Source organism: Nyctereutes procyonoides, unplaced genomic scaffold, assembly GCF_905146905.1.
Source record: "Nyctereutes procyonoides isolate TBG_1078 unplaced genomic scaffold, NYPRO_anot_genome, whole genome shotgun sequence".
NCBI lineage: Eukaryota > Metazoa > Chordata > Mammalia > Carnivora > Canidae > Nyctereutes > Nyctereutes procyonoides.
The window spans coordinates 118,493,745-118,508,129 of NW_026575125.1; the positions used below are offsets into that span (position 1 = coordinate 118,493,745).

Consider the following 14,385-nt stretch of genomic DNA (forward strand, 5'->3'; position numbering starts at 1 on the left):
TCCCCGCTGAAAGCACTGGGTCCTGTGAAAGAGGCTTCGGCGGGTCAGGGGTCAAAGATGAGGCCGGAGGACCCATCGTAGGAGGGGATTTGGTAGGGGTAGGGGGTCTGTGGAGAGTGTGGATCCCCGGGCAGACCGAGGCACTTCGTGCAACAAGAGCCAACCTCCTGATCATGGGGGAAACTTGGCCATGGGTCCCAGCAGGGCCTCAGCCATGTGTCAGAACTTGGAAAACAGGTTGGAAAATGAGGCCAGTTGACAGGCACTGGCCCCACTGTGCCAGGGATGGGCTGGCAGGCAGTGGAGGCCAAGGCAGCCAGCCGCGTGAGGCACCTCAGTCTGTGCAGTGGGCACAGGAGCGGACAGCCAGCCAGCTGCCTGCCCCCGATGGCCTCCCTGCCCCGGAGCAGCAGCTGCTGGTGGGAGATGCGGGGCATCAGGCAAGAGGAAGGCCCCGGGAGCATCTCCACCGCAACGTTCCAGCTGTCTTTAGCAGCAGATCCCAGGGGTCGGGGGCAGGGGGGGTCTTAACCAGGGCCCCCCACCCCGCAGCAGGCATTGCCAATCAAGGGAAGGTGGAGTGCAAGGGTTTTCCTCCCCATCAAGGAGCAGAGAGCAGACCGGCTTCCGGCTTCCGCTGCATCTGACGGGCCTTGTTGCCCATACACTCCTGCCCCGACAGGTGGAACCGTCCAGGGACGAGGCTCCCTCCCCCTTCCACTCCCCTCACCTGCGTGGTTCCCCGGTAGGAAGAGGGGATGTAGGGACTCCTCACCACCTGCCCTGGTGAGCACCAATGCAAGCCTTGGAAGAAAAGGCAAGTGGCGAGTGCGTGTGTGACATTACAGAGGAAGAATTCACTCATGGAACAAGAAGCTTCTCCAGTCCGTGGGAGAAGTAAGAGGCCAGTCCTGATGTCGGGGGGGGGGGGGGGGGGGACGAGACAGGGTAATGAGGTCAGGCTGAGGATGGTCTGAGGCCAGGACTCTCCACAGGCGAGGTAAAGCCTGCCTCCCGCTCCCCCTCCTCCTTCCCTACCTGCTCCCTCCTGCCCCTGACTGAGCCACCGCACTGAGCGGTCGGTCACCATTCACCCTGGTGCCCGCATCTCGCAGCCAACCACGACACCGTGCCAGCCAGGAGCCCACCCAAAGCCAGCCATCTTCACACAGATGGGAGAGCGAGTGGAAAACCAGGAAGGAAGGGCCGTGGCAGGGGAGACAGGAAAGCCACAAAGGCTGCCGAGACCCCGAACTTCCACATGGGCAATGAGGCCTAGAGGGTCCTCGGAACAAGAGTGACCCACCCACCTCAAGGCCCTGGGGACTGGTCTGGCCAAGCACAGGCTACTGGCGTCTCCTAAGTCTGGAGGATGACAGAGCTGCCACCATGGGCCTGACAGATGGGGGCCTGCCACAGGCACAGGCTTGGAGGAGTCAGTCGGCTCCCATCCGAGTACTGCATGGATGGGACTGTCAATCTAGGAGCAGACTGATGACAACCCATTCTAGAATGCTGTCCTTCTGGACCTCTGTGTGGACACCGGGAGGCTACTGGCACGTGAGGATGCAGAAGCTGTCCGGGGACCTTGGCCTCTTCTTCCTGTCACTTTTGGTCCCCGTGCTGGGGCAGGGACCACGGCAACCTAAGGCAGGGCAGCTGGCTCCCTGCCCACGGGAAACCTAAGGGAGCCTAGGCCTGGCCTGGGCCTCCTGCTCCAGGGCCCCAGCCTCACCTCCCGCCGCGGAGGGGCCCCTGGAGCCTGTGGGGACGTCAGCAGCTCCCAGGCCCCAACCTCCTGCGAGGGCACATTTCACAGCCTAGGACCCAGATCAGATCTCGGGCTACTCCCAGGGTCTGGGAGGGTCTGAGAAGTCCCTCCTCACTGCAGGCATCTGTAGAGGTGTGGACAGAGCCAGGCTGCAGGCTTGGGGGTGGACCCACCAGTCGGCTCCTGGCCCCCATGGATCCCGGGGTGAGAAGGAATGTGGGGGTGGAGAGACAGGGGGAGGGACATGGTGAGGGGCTTCACTTGCCTTCTTGACCCAGGCTCCAAAAATGCCGTGGGGAGGGGTGCAGGCTGGGCCCCTGGAGGCTTCTGGGATCCCAGCTAAAGCCCCCCCAACCATGCTCCCCTCGTGCAGGGGCTGCGCTGCACCCCGCAGGGTGAAGGTTGGGGGTGGCTGTGAGGCACTGGCAGGGGGGCACCTTGGGGGCAGGGAGGGGGCGGGGGAGGGGGCTGCCGCACGTGTGTGCTGGGGCTCAGGCCCTGGCCGGGGCAGCAGGAGAGGAAAGGCGGGCGGGATGGCCCCCTCCGCAGGGAGACACTCGGGTCTAGACGGCTTGGCAAGGCCGGCAGGGCTGAGTCACATGCGTCTGGAGCTGGAGACGCAGGCGCCAGGACTGGAACACGAACGTGCCCACTCCTGAGGGCCCGGCAGGGGAGGGGGCGCTCAACCTGGTCTCCCCAGAGCCACGCCCCCAGCCAGCACCCAGCCGGATCCCTGCCTGAGCACCCCCTCACGCCCACCCCGGGGCCCAAGTTATGGGTAGGATCCAACTGGGTTTCGGAGCCGGGACGGAGATGGGCCAGTGGCCCCCACGCACCCCAATTCCAATCATGGCCCTGCTCCCTCATCCCAGCCACAGCAGCCACCTGGGACCTTTGTGGCCCAAAGCCCCCCTTGCCAGACTCCACCCCCTCCAGGCCGCAGGCCACGGGACCTTCCCAGGGATGCCTGCGCCCCAGCAGCTCAAGGCCATGGCTCCTCTACGGGGACCACGGATGCACCTTCTTCTCCATCACCCCATCCCCAGCCATGGCTGGGCTGCTTGGGGCTCTGTGTTCCCCTTGCCTCCTTCCCCTTCCTCTGTCTGTCTGTCCGTCTGTCTACCCCCTCCCCGGCTCGCTCAGGAACACCAGGTCTCTGGACGGGCTGATGCAGTTAGTGCTCACAAAAGCATCTGCCAAAAAAAGTTGTTTAATTGGGACCAGATCCTCTGAGGTTTTAATGGCATTGAAACAAGATGGGTTTTCTCTCAGGAAGGAACTGTGGGCAACAGGAAGAGCGCATAGAAAGTTTGGCTCTTTTCTTCTCAGAGCTTGAGGGGGGAACGGCCCGTACCCTTATTTACGCGCTACAGATGGTTGAGTGCGCTCCCCGAGAGGCCCTCCCACACATCCGCGTGGGTAGGGCCAGCACCCGAGTGCATCGGCACCTGTGCCCGGGCACACAGGGACACGCTGGTGTCAGTGTGACCTGGACATGATGACGAGGCTCAAGACCAGGCCTGCTCCCTCGTTCGGCGGGGCTCCTGGCCAAAGGCCTGGCACACAGTAGGGCCTTGATGCACTCGCCAAATGACAGGTAGTGGGAGGGCGGGACTGGCAGCCAGACCTTGGCCCCGGGCTTTGGAGTCGTCGTATGCGGGACGACCCTCTGGACGTCACGGCTTGGCTGTCTCACCACGGCCCTCCACCTGACGGGTCAGGAGGTGGATTCCTGAGCTGGGCCCCGGGCTTACTCGGCACTCAGCTCTCGACTCTACTCACTCTCTGACCTGTGGCCTGTACCCTGCGCCAGCCACCACCACCTCGCCCTAGGGGGTGCAGCTGTCTCCACCCTGGCTCCCGTGTCCTCCCTTGTGTCCCCCCACAAGCCGGCCTTCCACCCCCGCCTGTGAAATCCCTTTACAACGTAAGTGGGGTGCTGCGAACCCTCGGCTCCGAAGCCCACGGTGGCTCCCCGCTACCCTCAAGGCCACAGCCAAATCAGCCTGCCACCCCGCCCAGCCCTGTCCCTCACTCAGCCTGCTCCAGCGCACCGTCCGCTTGCTGCTTCTCCCGCCCTTTCTGCCTCCCAGCCGTCCAGCGGCCACCCTGCCCCTTTGAAGGGCGGACAGAGCTCCAGTGAAGAGTCTCCCCAAATGTCACTTCCTCACAGTCCTCACCTGAACCGCCATCCAAAGCTTCCCTCCGCCCAGTCACCATGATGAGGGGTCCCTGCGCTCCCCACCCAGTGCCCTGCGTGGTGCCTCCCCACAGCGGGGGCTCAGGAATGTTCCCTGAGCCAAGAATCCGTTTTCAGATCCTCCCTTGATGGGAGGAGGGCTCTCGGCTGTGCGGTTCTAAGGAGGCTCCAGGGATGAGGAGTGTTGCTTTGGCATCCTCCCGGCTGCCAATCAGAGCGCCCCACTTGTGCGGGTGTACATGTGCGCACGGGTGTGCATGAGTGTGTGGACAGTGGGCCACGTGGAAGGGCAGGGCGGGGGGAGGAGAACCCGGAGTCTGCTCCTTGCCCTTAGAGTCCTAGGACCCCGCGGCTGGAAGCAACCTTGGTCATCCAATGTGACTCTAGGCCCCTTCCAGCTCTCAGATTCTAGAACTCTGCAGAGAGCGCACACCCACCTCATTAACATGGAGAGGCCGAGGCCCTGCGCGGGGAGACTCGCTCCCGACATCACATGGCCAGTCTGTCCAGGGCAGAGCTGTGAGCCCAAAACTCTTTCCAGCAACCCCCAGGCTGTATCCGTGGTTCCTGGAAAATCCCGACACCCCTCCCGCCCTGCGCTCCAGACACTAGGCTCGGGGTTAGTGTTGGCCGGGGGCCCTGCCTGTCCCAGCCCAAGTCCACGAGCGAGCTCTGTGTGCACGAAGGGTGGGCGTGGGAGGGTACCTCAAGTTCTGCTGAACCCCCACCCCCGCAGGCTGGCTCTGCTCCCTGGGGGGTTGCCTCAAGGTCCCCATGATGTCCAGGTGCCCCAAGACCGGACGAGCAGGTGGCCAGGTGGCCCCTGGGTCCCCAGCAGGAGGAGGACAGCAGGACAGGACTCCATGGGAGCTGGGGATCCGACGGGGACCAGGCCTCGCCCCTTCCTGCCTAGGTGGGTAGAAGAGGGGTCCCTCCCTCCTCCAGACTGCTGTACCAGAGAAACCTGGGAGCAGGCTTCCTCCCACCCCCAGCCCAGCTAATGGGAACCAGATGGCAGGATGTTTAGTCAGCGCCTGGGGAGCGGCACGAACAGGGGAAATGGGTTGGGGGCCAGGATTCCAGAATCCATCCCCAGGCAGGGGGAGGGTCAGAGCAAGGGCTCCAGCCACAGTCCGGCTCCAGGGGCCCCCTCAGAAAGGATCCTACCCCTCCCCAGGCAATGCCCTGAACTGGGCAAGCCCTACCCCCGCCCCCCCCGCTTCCTTGTCTGTACTGGGGAGGCTGGGAGCACTCGGTCTTCCGGGATCCGCGGGTGAACCCCTCACAGCCTTCCCTTGCCTGAGTGCTCCCCGTCCCTGGGCTTCAACAGCCCCGCAGCCCAAGACATCCTGTGTCACCCCGGGCCACACAGGCACACTGCTGGCTTCAACCTTGGCTCCCTAGGCCCTTGGTCGTGCTCACTCCACAGACCGTCTCTGATCTGTGAGTGGCACGGTCCCAGATTCAGGCCATAACCCAGAGCCCTGGACGGGACACAGGAGAGGGTGCCGGTGGACCCCGGGTGGCTCTTATGAGACTGTTTGCTGGCATGGGGGCTCCTTGAAGGCAGCAAGTCCCATGTCCCCGCCGCACCCCGCTCTCAGACCTGCGTGTGCAAATGTTGAGGAGCCCAGTGAAGACCCTCTTGCTGGGGCCTCCCCGCCCTGACTCTCCCCCAGCCGCCCCCTCCACCTGCATCTCACACACTCCCCTGTGCCCTGGACAGAGACCTCGAACCCCAGATGGTGGTGGGAAGCTCCATCCAGATGGCCCTTCCTGGCCCTGCTCCCCGATCCCTGCACCCTCCCCGAGCTTCCCCCTCTCCCCTCCACCCCGGCCTTGCCCACAATTAACTCATTTTTTCAGATCGCTTCCAAACATAAGTCAACGCTGGACAGAGCTGTAGGAAAACCTTCCTCAAAGCTGGCCCCAAAGAGCCATGTGGTGAGACTGGACCTCTCTGCCAGCCCCCACCCGCCCGCCCGCCCTCGGCTCCCACCGTGGGGCCTGGGGCTGGGGCCCTCCGAGGGTCGGCCGGAGGCCTGCGGTCAGACACCCCCTGCTTCGCCTCTTGGTCCACCCTGCAGCCCCTTCCCTCAGACCCCTCAGACCGGCTTCTTTTCCACCTTGGCCCAAGCCGATCCTCGAGTGCCTCTGTGACCAAGAGGGCATGCCTGAGGCAAGGGGGCATCCCGGGACCGCCTCTGACAGTGGTCACCCGGACCCAGCAGCCCCTGGTGCACGTGCAGGTTAGCGAGGGACGGTGGCGCAGCGGGAGAGGCTGCAGGATGTGTAACCCCCCCCCTACTTTTTCCAAAGGAGAAAATGGAATTCTGGAGGGAGGGGAGCTGCCTAGGGGTAGTCAGGGAGCCGCTGGGGGGTCCAACCCGAGGCCCGGGCCCAGGGGCACTGGGGCCCCAAAGGGCGGGGCCCATGCTCGCTACCCTAGCTCTGCCCAAGCGTGGTCGCCTCCGGAATCGGGAGGCCTCGGCACGGGCGCCCGTGGCAGAAGCCCACAGGCTTGGCGGCTCCTCGGCGGCCCTGGCACCTGCCCCCTAGCCCGACGGCCCACTCCGCTCCCTTCCCGGCCGTGGACGGAGGACCTGGCAGCCCGGGGCGGGCGGCTCGCCCTGTGGTGGGCCTCACAGGCCCACTGTGTGCAGAGACAGAAACCCCATTCATGGGGGCCACTGGGCCTGGTCCAGTGGAGAATGCAGGCCTTCCAGCAAAAGACCGGGAGCACTGGAGTCCAAGAAAAATCAATATGTCTTTCTCTTCAGGTGCGAGAAGGGGACATGGGGGGGAGGTTGAGGGCAAGGCCTAGGAGGTATTTGTTTGCAGGGGGGGTGTCCTTCCTGGGGGAGGGCTGGGGCAGGTGGGGGAGGCTCCTAGTGCTGCAGCCGGGGCCAGGAGCTTAGGGCGCAGGACCGTGTGCACCGTCCCTCTTGTGTCCCATTGCGCTGTGGCCACCGCTTCCACCGCTCCCAGCTCTTCAGCCCCTCTGCTGGCCCAGGAGGCCTGCGCGGCCCAAGCGAAGTGGCCATGAGGAGCATGATGCTCCCAGTCCTGGCTCTTTGGGTGGGGTGCTGCCCTGGAGGGGCCCTGGCCGAGCAGGGGCTGAGCCCGAGAGAGCCCGCGGCAACGCCAACCTCCACGGGCATGCTGACCCTGCAGCCCCCACCGCCCAGCTGGCCTGGGCCCCCCAAAGGTGAGTAAGTAGGTGGCACCAGCAGGGAAAGGCTGGCAGGAGGGGAGCACTCTGCCTTGTTATTAGAATCCCCCCTCCAGGAGCAGGGGCAGAAGAAGGTTTGGTAACCCCAAGGCTGCCCACCCAGTGCTCCCCTTGGATAATTCCAAGGGGGCTAGGAGAGACCCTTGGGCCTCAGGGAACCCTCTCTGAGGGTAAGGGGGGTTTGCAGTACCCATAGCCCAGGATGAGGGCAGGGGAGGGAAGGAGCCCCCCTAGGAGGGGCCACTGCAGCTAGGGCTGGAGTCATGGATCCAAGTGCCCTAAGACCTCCTGAGGAGACTGGGAGACATGTGGGAGGCTGCAAGTGGGGGACCCGGAGCTTGGGAGGGGTGGCACAAGTAGCCCCGGGAGACCAGCTGTGATGTGACCATCTCACAGGCCAGTGGTTGGCTCCACATTTGCTTGCCCCACCCCAAGGTGCAGGGCTGGGATAAGAGGAGCTGGTGGGTGGGCCCAGGCACCCACCCTCTGCAGACAGCAGGACCTGCAAGGGATGCCCATGGATCGTTAAGGTAGGGCTGCCATGTGTTAGAGGGGAGGCAGGCGGGGCACTGAGCAGAACGCTGCTCTCTCTCTGGTGCTTGGGGTCCTCCAGTCTGGGGCCATGAAAAGTCAGGCAGGAGATACTTGGTGACCTCGGGAGGTAGGGGTCTGTGACAGAAGGCTGAGATCTCCTGAGGATAGGAGAGGGAGGAAGAAGTGAGGCCTGGGCAGAGAGAGGAGGGAAGGGGTGCAGCCTGTGGCTGATCCCCCTCTTAGGACAGAGATGCAGCCTCTCAGCCAGGCGGGGGGCCCAGCCACCCCAGCCCATACCAGCTCCTTCTGCAGGTCAGGCGCGACCCACCCTCAGCAACGGCGGCCTGGACAGGCCTGAGGAAGGAGCCCATGAAGCCTGCACCCAGCCCCCAGGCCCCAGCCGGAAGGCCCCTGCCAGGCCAGGGCCGGCTCAGAGGGAGGCGTCGCCCCCAGCAGCCTGGGACCAGGAGTGGAGTCACTACAAGGGGCCCAGCAGCAAGTGGGCCCAGCCACAGGCCGTAGCCGAAGCCCAAGAGCGGGCGGTGGCCACCAGAGAAGGTCAAGGCAGGAAGACAGGAGGCCGGAGGGCCAGGAGAAGGGGCCCAAAGCCCAGGAGGCCCCCCAAAGGTGGGAACTGGCCAGGACAGGCGCCTGCAGGGGGTAACAGGGCTGTGCCCGAACCTCCGGTGGCTGAAGCCGGGTCACATCTCCCGCAATCATCCCGGCGTCACCCGCCCCTGGGACCGCGCCCTACTCTCAGCGAGCCCAAGCCGGGCGGCCCGGTGTACAGGCAGGAGAGGAGGCTTTCGAAGCCTGGCTCTCTTCCCTGGCCTGGGGGCCCCCATTCGTGCTAAGGGAAGGGGCCCAGCGGCCTGGTTCCAGCCAATTTCCGGCAGGTCCAGGGGGCCCCAGGCGAGCTCCTGCCCCTCGACAGACCTCTGGTGCCATGTGACCAAGCTGGGGCCACGTCTGTTGTCCTCCAGGGGTCCTCCGCCGACCTGACTCAGGGAGCCAGCATCAAAAGAAGGATGACAGCCAAGGCCAAGGTGGCGGCTGCACCAAGGAGACCACGGACCGTGAGCGGAAGAGGCCGAGGAGCAGGCAAGGGCACGGACACAGGTTTCCGGACCTGGGTGCCGCCGAGCAGGCCATGCCCCCCCTGCCAGCCTCCTGCGTCCTGGCCCGGGCAGCCATCGCCTGCAGCAATGTCAAGATGAAACACATCCCTGCCCTGACTGACCCCGGCCTAGCCACGCTCTACCTGGCCGGTAGGTGACCCCTCTCCCCCACACTCACCCCCGTGGCAGGACTGAGAAGGCCACACACCTGGGCTTGCCCTCTAGTGGGTCCCCAGCCACGGTGGCTGCTGCGCGGCTGTGCTGGAAGGCTCACCTCCCTGGGGGTCCTGGTTGGCCGTGAGAAGATGCCCCGACCTGGGACAGTGAGAGGAGCCAGCTCCAGGGACGCCCAGGTGGCTCAGTCAGTGAAGCGTCTGCCTTCGGCTCCGGTCACGATCCTGAGGTCCTGGCGTGGGTGCGGGCGGGGGGGGGGGTCCCCTGCTCAGCAGGGAGTCTGCTCCTCCTTCTTGCTCTGCCCCCCTCCGCTTTGGCCCACTTTCTCTCTCTCCGTCTCTCTAAAATAAATAAATGCAAAGAAGAGCCAGCTCCTCCAGCCCAGGTTGGGGAGGTCCTGGCAAAGCGCAGGGGGACAAGAGAGTGGGGACTACAGCCACCCTGTGTCTGCACAGAGAATGAAATCGCCAAGATCCCAGCACACGCGTTCCGGGGGCTGCCCAATCTGCAGTGGCTGGACCTGAGCAAAAACAAGCTGGATGCCCAGGGCCTGCACCCGGATGCCTTCAAGGTGTGCAGCAGCTTCTCCACTTATGCCGCCAGGGGGTCTAGACCGGGGGCCGCGGCAGGAGTTGTATATCCTAGATGGCTCCCGGTGTCCATGGATGTCCCCCCCAACCCCCGATGCTGCCTGGGGTCTCAGGCCTGGAGGAGGCAGTGCTCGGAGTACCCAGCACGGTGGGCCTCAGTGGTTGCGGATGACGCGGCCCCGCGAGGGAGCAGCGGTTCTGGGAGTCTAGGAAGCCACAGTGCAACCAGATGGGGTCCCCGGGGTGGGCTCGGCCCAAAGCCACGCCCAGCAACCCTGGCCTGGCTGGTGGCACCCCAGTCCCCAGCCCCCTCTGCTCCCCCCCCGCCCCCCGCAGAATCTGACCCGGCTGAAACGGCTGAACCTGGATGGGAACTCGCTAGCTGCAGTGCCAGCCTTGCCCGCCTCCCTGCAGGAGCTCAAGTTCAACGACAACGTGCTGCAGGGCCTGCAGCACAGCAGCTTCTGGGGTGCGGGCAGGCCCCTGGGGTGGGGGGCCTGAAGGGGCCTGGGGGGCTGGGGAGCTGGAGGGCAGAGGAGGGAGCAGCGGCCGGGGAGGGGCACCCTGGAGTCTAGGGCAGGGAGTCTCCGGAGCCCTGGCAGGTACAGGGGCAGTGGGGCGCCCAGAACTCTGCAGTCGGCTCACATGGCCCTCGCCACCCTCACCCCCACCCCGCAGGGCTCAGCCGGCTGCTGACCCTGGAGGTGGAAGGGAACCAGCTGCATGATGGCAACATCTCTCCCCTGGCCTTCCAGCCCCTACACAGCCTGCTCTACCTGAGGCTGGACCGGAACCATCTGCGGACCATCCCACCCGGCCTGCCAGCCTCCCTGCGGGTGAGCCCCAGGCCGGGGAGGCAGCGTTGCAGGCAAAAGCCTGGAGCACCTGCCACCAGCGGGTCCAGCTGCCCGGGAGGGGAGTTTCAGAGATAAACCCACAAAGCCTCTGCCCTCCCCGGCCTCCTCTCTGGCTAACTGACCTTCCGGAGGCCCGGAGTTGGGCTTTGGAGACTGTCTTGGATCTTCTGGGTGTCCCTGGACAGGGCTCAGGCCCTCGCCGGGCCACATGGTCCCCCTGTTGGATGGTGCTCCTTGGGGCTGTGTCTTGTGGGGCTTTGGGGAGCCGCGGCACAGCTGGCACACGTTGCTGGGCTCCTTTGCACGTGGCCATGCCCCAAGAGGCACAGAGATGCTGACACCTGGGTCTCACGGACGGGGCCGGGTACAAGGGGAGAGGGAGCCAGGTGGGGCAGGTGGGCCCCTCACCCTCACCGTCAGCCCTGGCCCTAGGAGCTGCACCTGGGTACCAATGTCATCGAGGAGGTGACAGAGGGCATGCTGAACCATAGTCACAGCCTCAGCGTGCTGGTGCTCAGCAACAACCAGCTCCAGGAGGACCGGCTGGCACCCCGAGCTTGGACTGATCTCCCGTGAGTGCTGCCACCTGCCCTGGCACCGCCTGAGCTTTACCCCAACAGGTGCACGGAGGCCAGAGAGGGAGGATTCACCCAGAGGAACCCAGACAGGAGGAGGGGTGGCTCTGTGGCTCAGGCCTGGTGTCAGGTGGGTCATCTTGCCTCTGTGCCCAGGGCTCAGGGTGGCCTGAGCCCTGAGCCCCCTACGTCCTCCTCCAAGATTTCCCTATGTCCCTCCCACCCAGCAAAATCCCCAAAGCCACAGGAACCCCTTCCTCTGCCCATACCCGGATTCACCCCGCAGGCCCCCAGCCAGCTGGCCTGGGATGTGCCATGGGCCTGGACAGAAGGGCAGTTCAGCAGGGAGGTGACGGGGACAGGAAGGACACGGAAGAGGCAGTGGGCATGGGAAAGCACAGCATCTGAGCTTCCTGGGGCGTACCAGACAAATACCACAAACTGGGGAGCTTACGACCACAGAGTCTTCTACTCGCACAGCTCTGGAGGCCAGAAGCCTAAAAGCCAAGTGGCAGCAGGGCGTCGCTCCCTCTTCAGGCTCTAGGGGACAGTCCTTCCTCGCCTCTTCCAGCTGTGGGTGGCCCCAGGTGTCCCTCAGCTCCGCTTGTGGCCACGGCGCTCCAGTCTCTGCCTCTGTTGTCACGTGGCCTTGTCTGTCTGTCTCTGAGTCTGTCCTCTTGTGTCTCTCATAAAGACACTTGTCATTGAATCTCAGGCCATCCCTAATGCAGGATGAGCTCTTCTGGAGACCCCTCACTTACATCGACAATGATCCCTTTGCCAAATAAGGTCGTGCTCACCGGTTCTGGGCAGACATATATTTGGGGGCCACTAGTCGCCCCACTACAGGAAGGGTCCAGGATGAGTCGTCATGGTCTGGTTTGCATAGCAGGGTGGAGGCGCCAACAGAAGGGGTCCAGGGAGGAGAGCCGGCCGTGATAGGCGCTGCCTACCTAAGGGGCAAGGCTGCGGCCCGGGAAGCTGCAGGAGGGCTGGGGAGCACAATCCAGGGGGTCTGGCGACCACCATGGCCGGGCAGCGGGGTGGCAGGCCGGGGTCAACAGACACTCCAACCTGATTGCAGGGACCAGCGCCTCCCGCCCTGCACCCTCACGTTCCAGGAAAAAGTTACCAGGACGTTTGGGTTTAATTATTCTTTTTTCCTCTCCCCCTCTTGCCAAGGGGGCAAAGGAAAGCAGACAGCGGCCCAGGGCGGGGCCACGCAGCCGCTCCACTCCCACCGCGGGGCCTGGGCAGGGGGCTGGCGGCCAGTCAAGCCCTGCTGGCGCCGCCCAGCTCGTCCCTGGCCCGGGGAAGGGGAGGGGGCTGCTGGCAAAGCAGGCTCGGGCGACACTGGAGCCCCGACCCCCGGGGGCTGAGGGCCGCGTGGGCCCCAAGGCCGAAGGGCCGACCTCAGCCGCAGGAGCTGGGGGCATCGGCGAGGAAAGCCGCTTCCCCTGCTCGGCCCCGGGCTGGAAGCATCACCACCCTCTGTTCCTGCTCTTCCCTGCCCGGCCCTGGTTCCGACCCGCAGCGCGCCGTGGAGCCAGCGACCCGGGCTAACGGCCACCCCAGCCCCACCGCCTGCTTGCCTGACCCCTCGGGGTCCCCAGCCCTGACCCCCGGGAGCCTGACTTCCCTTTCCCTCCCGATCTTTCTTCTGCTTCTCAGCCTGGGGTGAGACAGGAAGATGACAGGAGAGCGTAGGGATGAGAGGCAAGGGCCGCGAGGCCGAGACCCAGGCTGAGGAGGGCAGAGCAGAGACAGGCGGAGGTGGGCGAGCGCCTCACTCGTCCCGTGTGCACTGGAGGAGCCCCTTGGCCTCAGTGGCCCTGCGGTGAACAAGGAGGAGCCCCACCCGGATCCCCTCTTCGCAGCCTCTTTAGACAGAGGAGGACGCGGAAGCCAGACAGGGCCTGGCCGGCCTCCCGGCCCTTCCCCACCGCTGGGCGCTGCCGGCAGGGAGCCAATCCCTGCTCTCTCGTGGGGTGTGCACTGGGCACCTGACCGGGGTGCCCGCCGGCTCACTGCACGCCTGCACCCCCGCCCGCAGGAAGCTGGAGGTCCTCGACCTGTCGCACAACCGCCTGGCGCGCGTGCCCTCCTTCCTGCCACGGGGCCTTCGGCGCCTGACGCTGCACCACAACCGCATCGAGCGCATCCCGGCCTACGTGTTTGCGCACATGAGGCCGGGCCTGGAGCTCCTGCGCCTGTCCCACAACAGCCTGCGCACCGACGGCATCCGCGGCGCGTCCTTCCTGGGCCTTCGCCGCTCCCTGGCCGAGCTGCTGCTGGACCACAACCAGCTGCGGGCCATCCCACGCGGCCTCCTGGGCCTCAGGGGGCTGCAGGTGCTGCACCTGAGCCACAACGAGATCCGGTAGGGCCCGCCGCCTGCGCCCCTCACGCCGTCCCAGCCCCCCCGCACTGCCGGCCGGGGGTGGGGGGAAGAGCAGCAGAGGCCAGGGGTTCCTGCCTGCCAGGTGGGCCCGTGGGAGAAACCGTTTGCTGTCCCCACCTGTCCATCTCGGTTGCCACCACAGGAGGCTGTGCCCAGTGCTTGGCAGGCCCGGGCAGCCAAGGGCTGCAGATGGCAAAAATCTGGCTGGGGGCTGGCAAAGGGGAGGTGAGAGGGCCCTGGCTGAGCCTCAGGTGAGGAGGTGGCAGGTGGTGGCAGCGACCTGCCTGACCCACTGCCCTGGGTCTGGTGTCTGTGCCTCAGTGGCACCGCCCCCTCCCCGCAGAGCCCTCTGCTCCTCTCCTCCTGTGTGACACCTGCCTCCCCTTTCTGAGGTCTTCTCTCCTCCGCTTGACCCTGCCACCCCCCACCCTGTAGGCACATGCCCCTGAATTCCATCTGTGAGGCTCGAGTGGCTCCGAACTCCAATCTCATCTCCACACACCTGGAGAACAACCTTATTGACCGGCGTCGCATCCCGCCCACCGCCTTCTCCTGCATCCGGGTCTATCGCAGCGTGGTCCTCTGGCCTCAGCAGCAGGAGCGGGTGGCGGAGGGCTCCTAGGAGCCTCCTGCTCCTTTAGGACTGGTGACAGGGGGTGGGCAGGCCTAGCTCCACTTGATCTTTGCACTACTAGGAGAAAGATCGAGAAGACCCAGCCACTTCAGATGCTCCCACTTTCCACTGAGGGCTGAGGCCCCTTCACTTAGTAAATGGCCCAGCAGGGTGCAGCGCTGGTTTGGACTGGAACATAATAAATGCATTTCATTGAAGCCCCGGAGCCCGCACCAGCCTCCCCCTCTCCCTCCTGGATTTAAGCTGCATTTGCGTGCTGGCTCTCTGTGGTGCATAGAGTCCCCAGGGCCTGCATCCTG

The 14,385-nt window shown here is 65.1% G+C and overlaps 1 protein-coding gene across 1 annotated transcript; it reads left to right on the forward strand.

Moving 5' to 3' along the window:
* Positions 1 to 1,389: 1,389 nt before the first annotated feature.
* LOC129518144 (extracellular matrix protein 2-like) lies at positions 1,390 to 14,163 on the forward strand. The gene is made up of 11 exons (XM_055338151.1): positions 1,390 to 1,455; positions 6,059 to 6,220; positions 6,960 to 7,179; positions 8,050 to 8,295; positions 8,721 to 9,005; positions 9,485 to 9,600; positions 9,956 to 10,088; positions 10,298 to 10,455; positions 10,909 to 11,048; positions 13,105 to 13,431; positions 13,888 to 14,163. Exons 1-11 carry the CDS (start codon positions 1,390 to 1,392, stop codon positions 14,072 to 14,074), a joined length of 2,040 nt encoding a protein of 679 aa, XP_055194126.1. The 3' UTR covers positions 14,075 to 14,163.
* Positions 14,164 to 14,385: the final 222 nt, after the last annotated feature.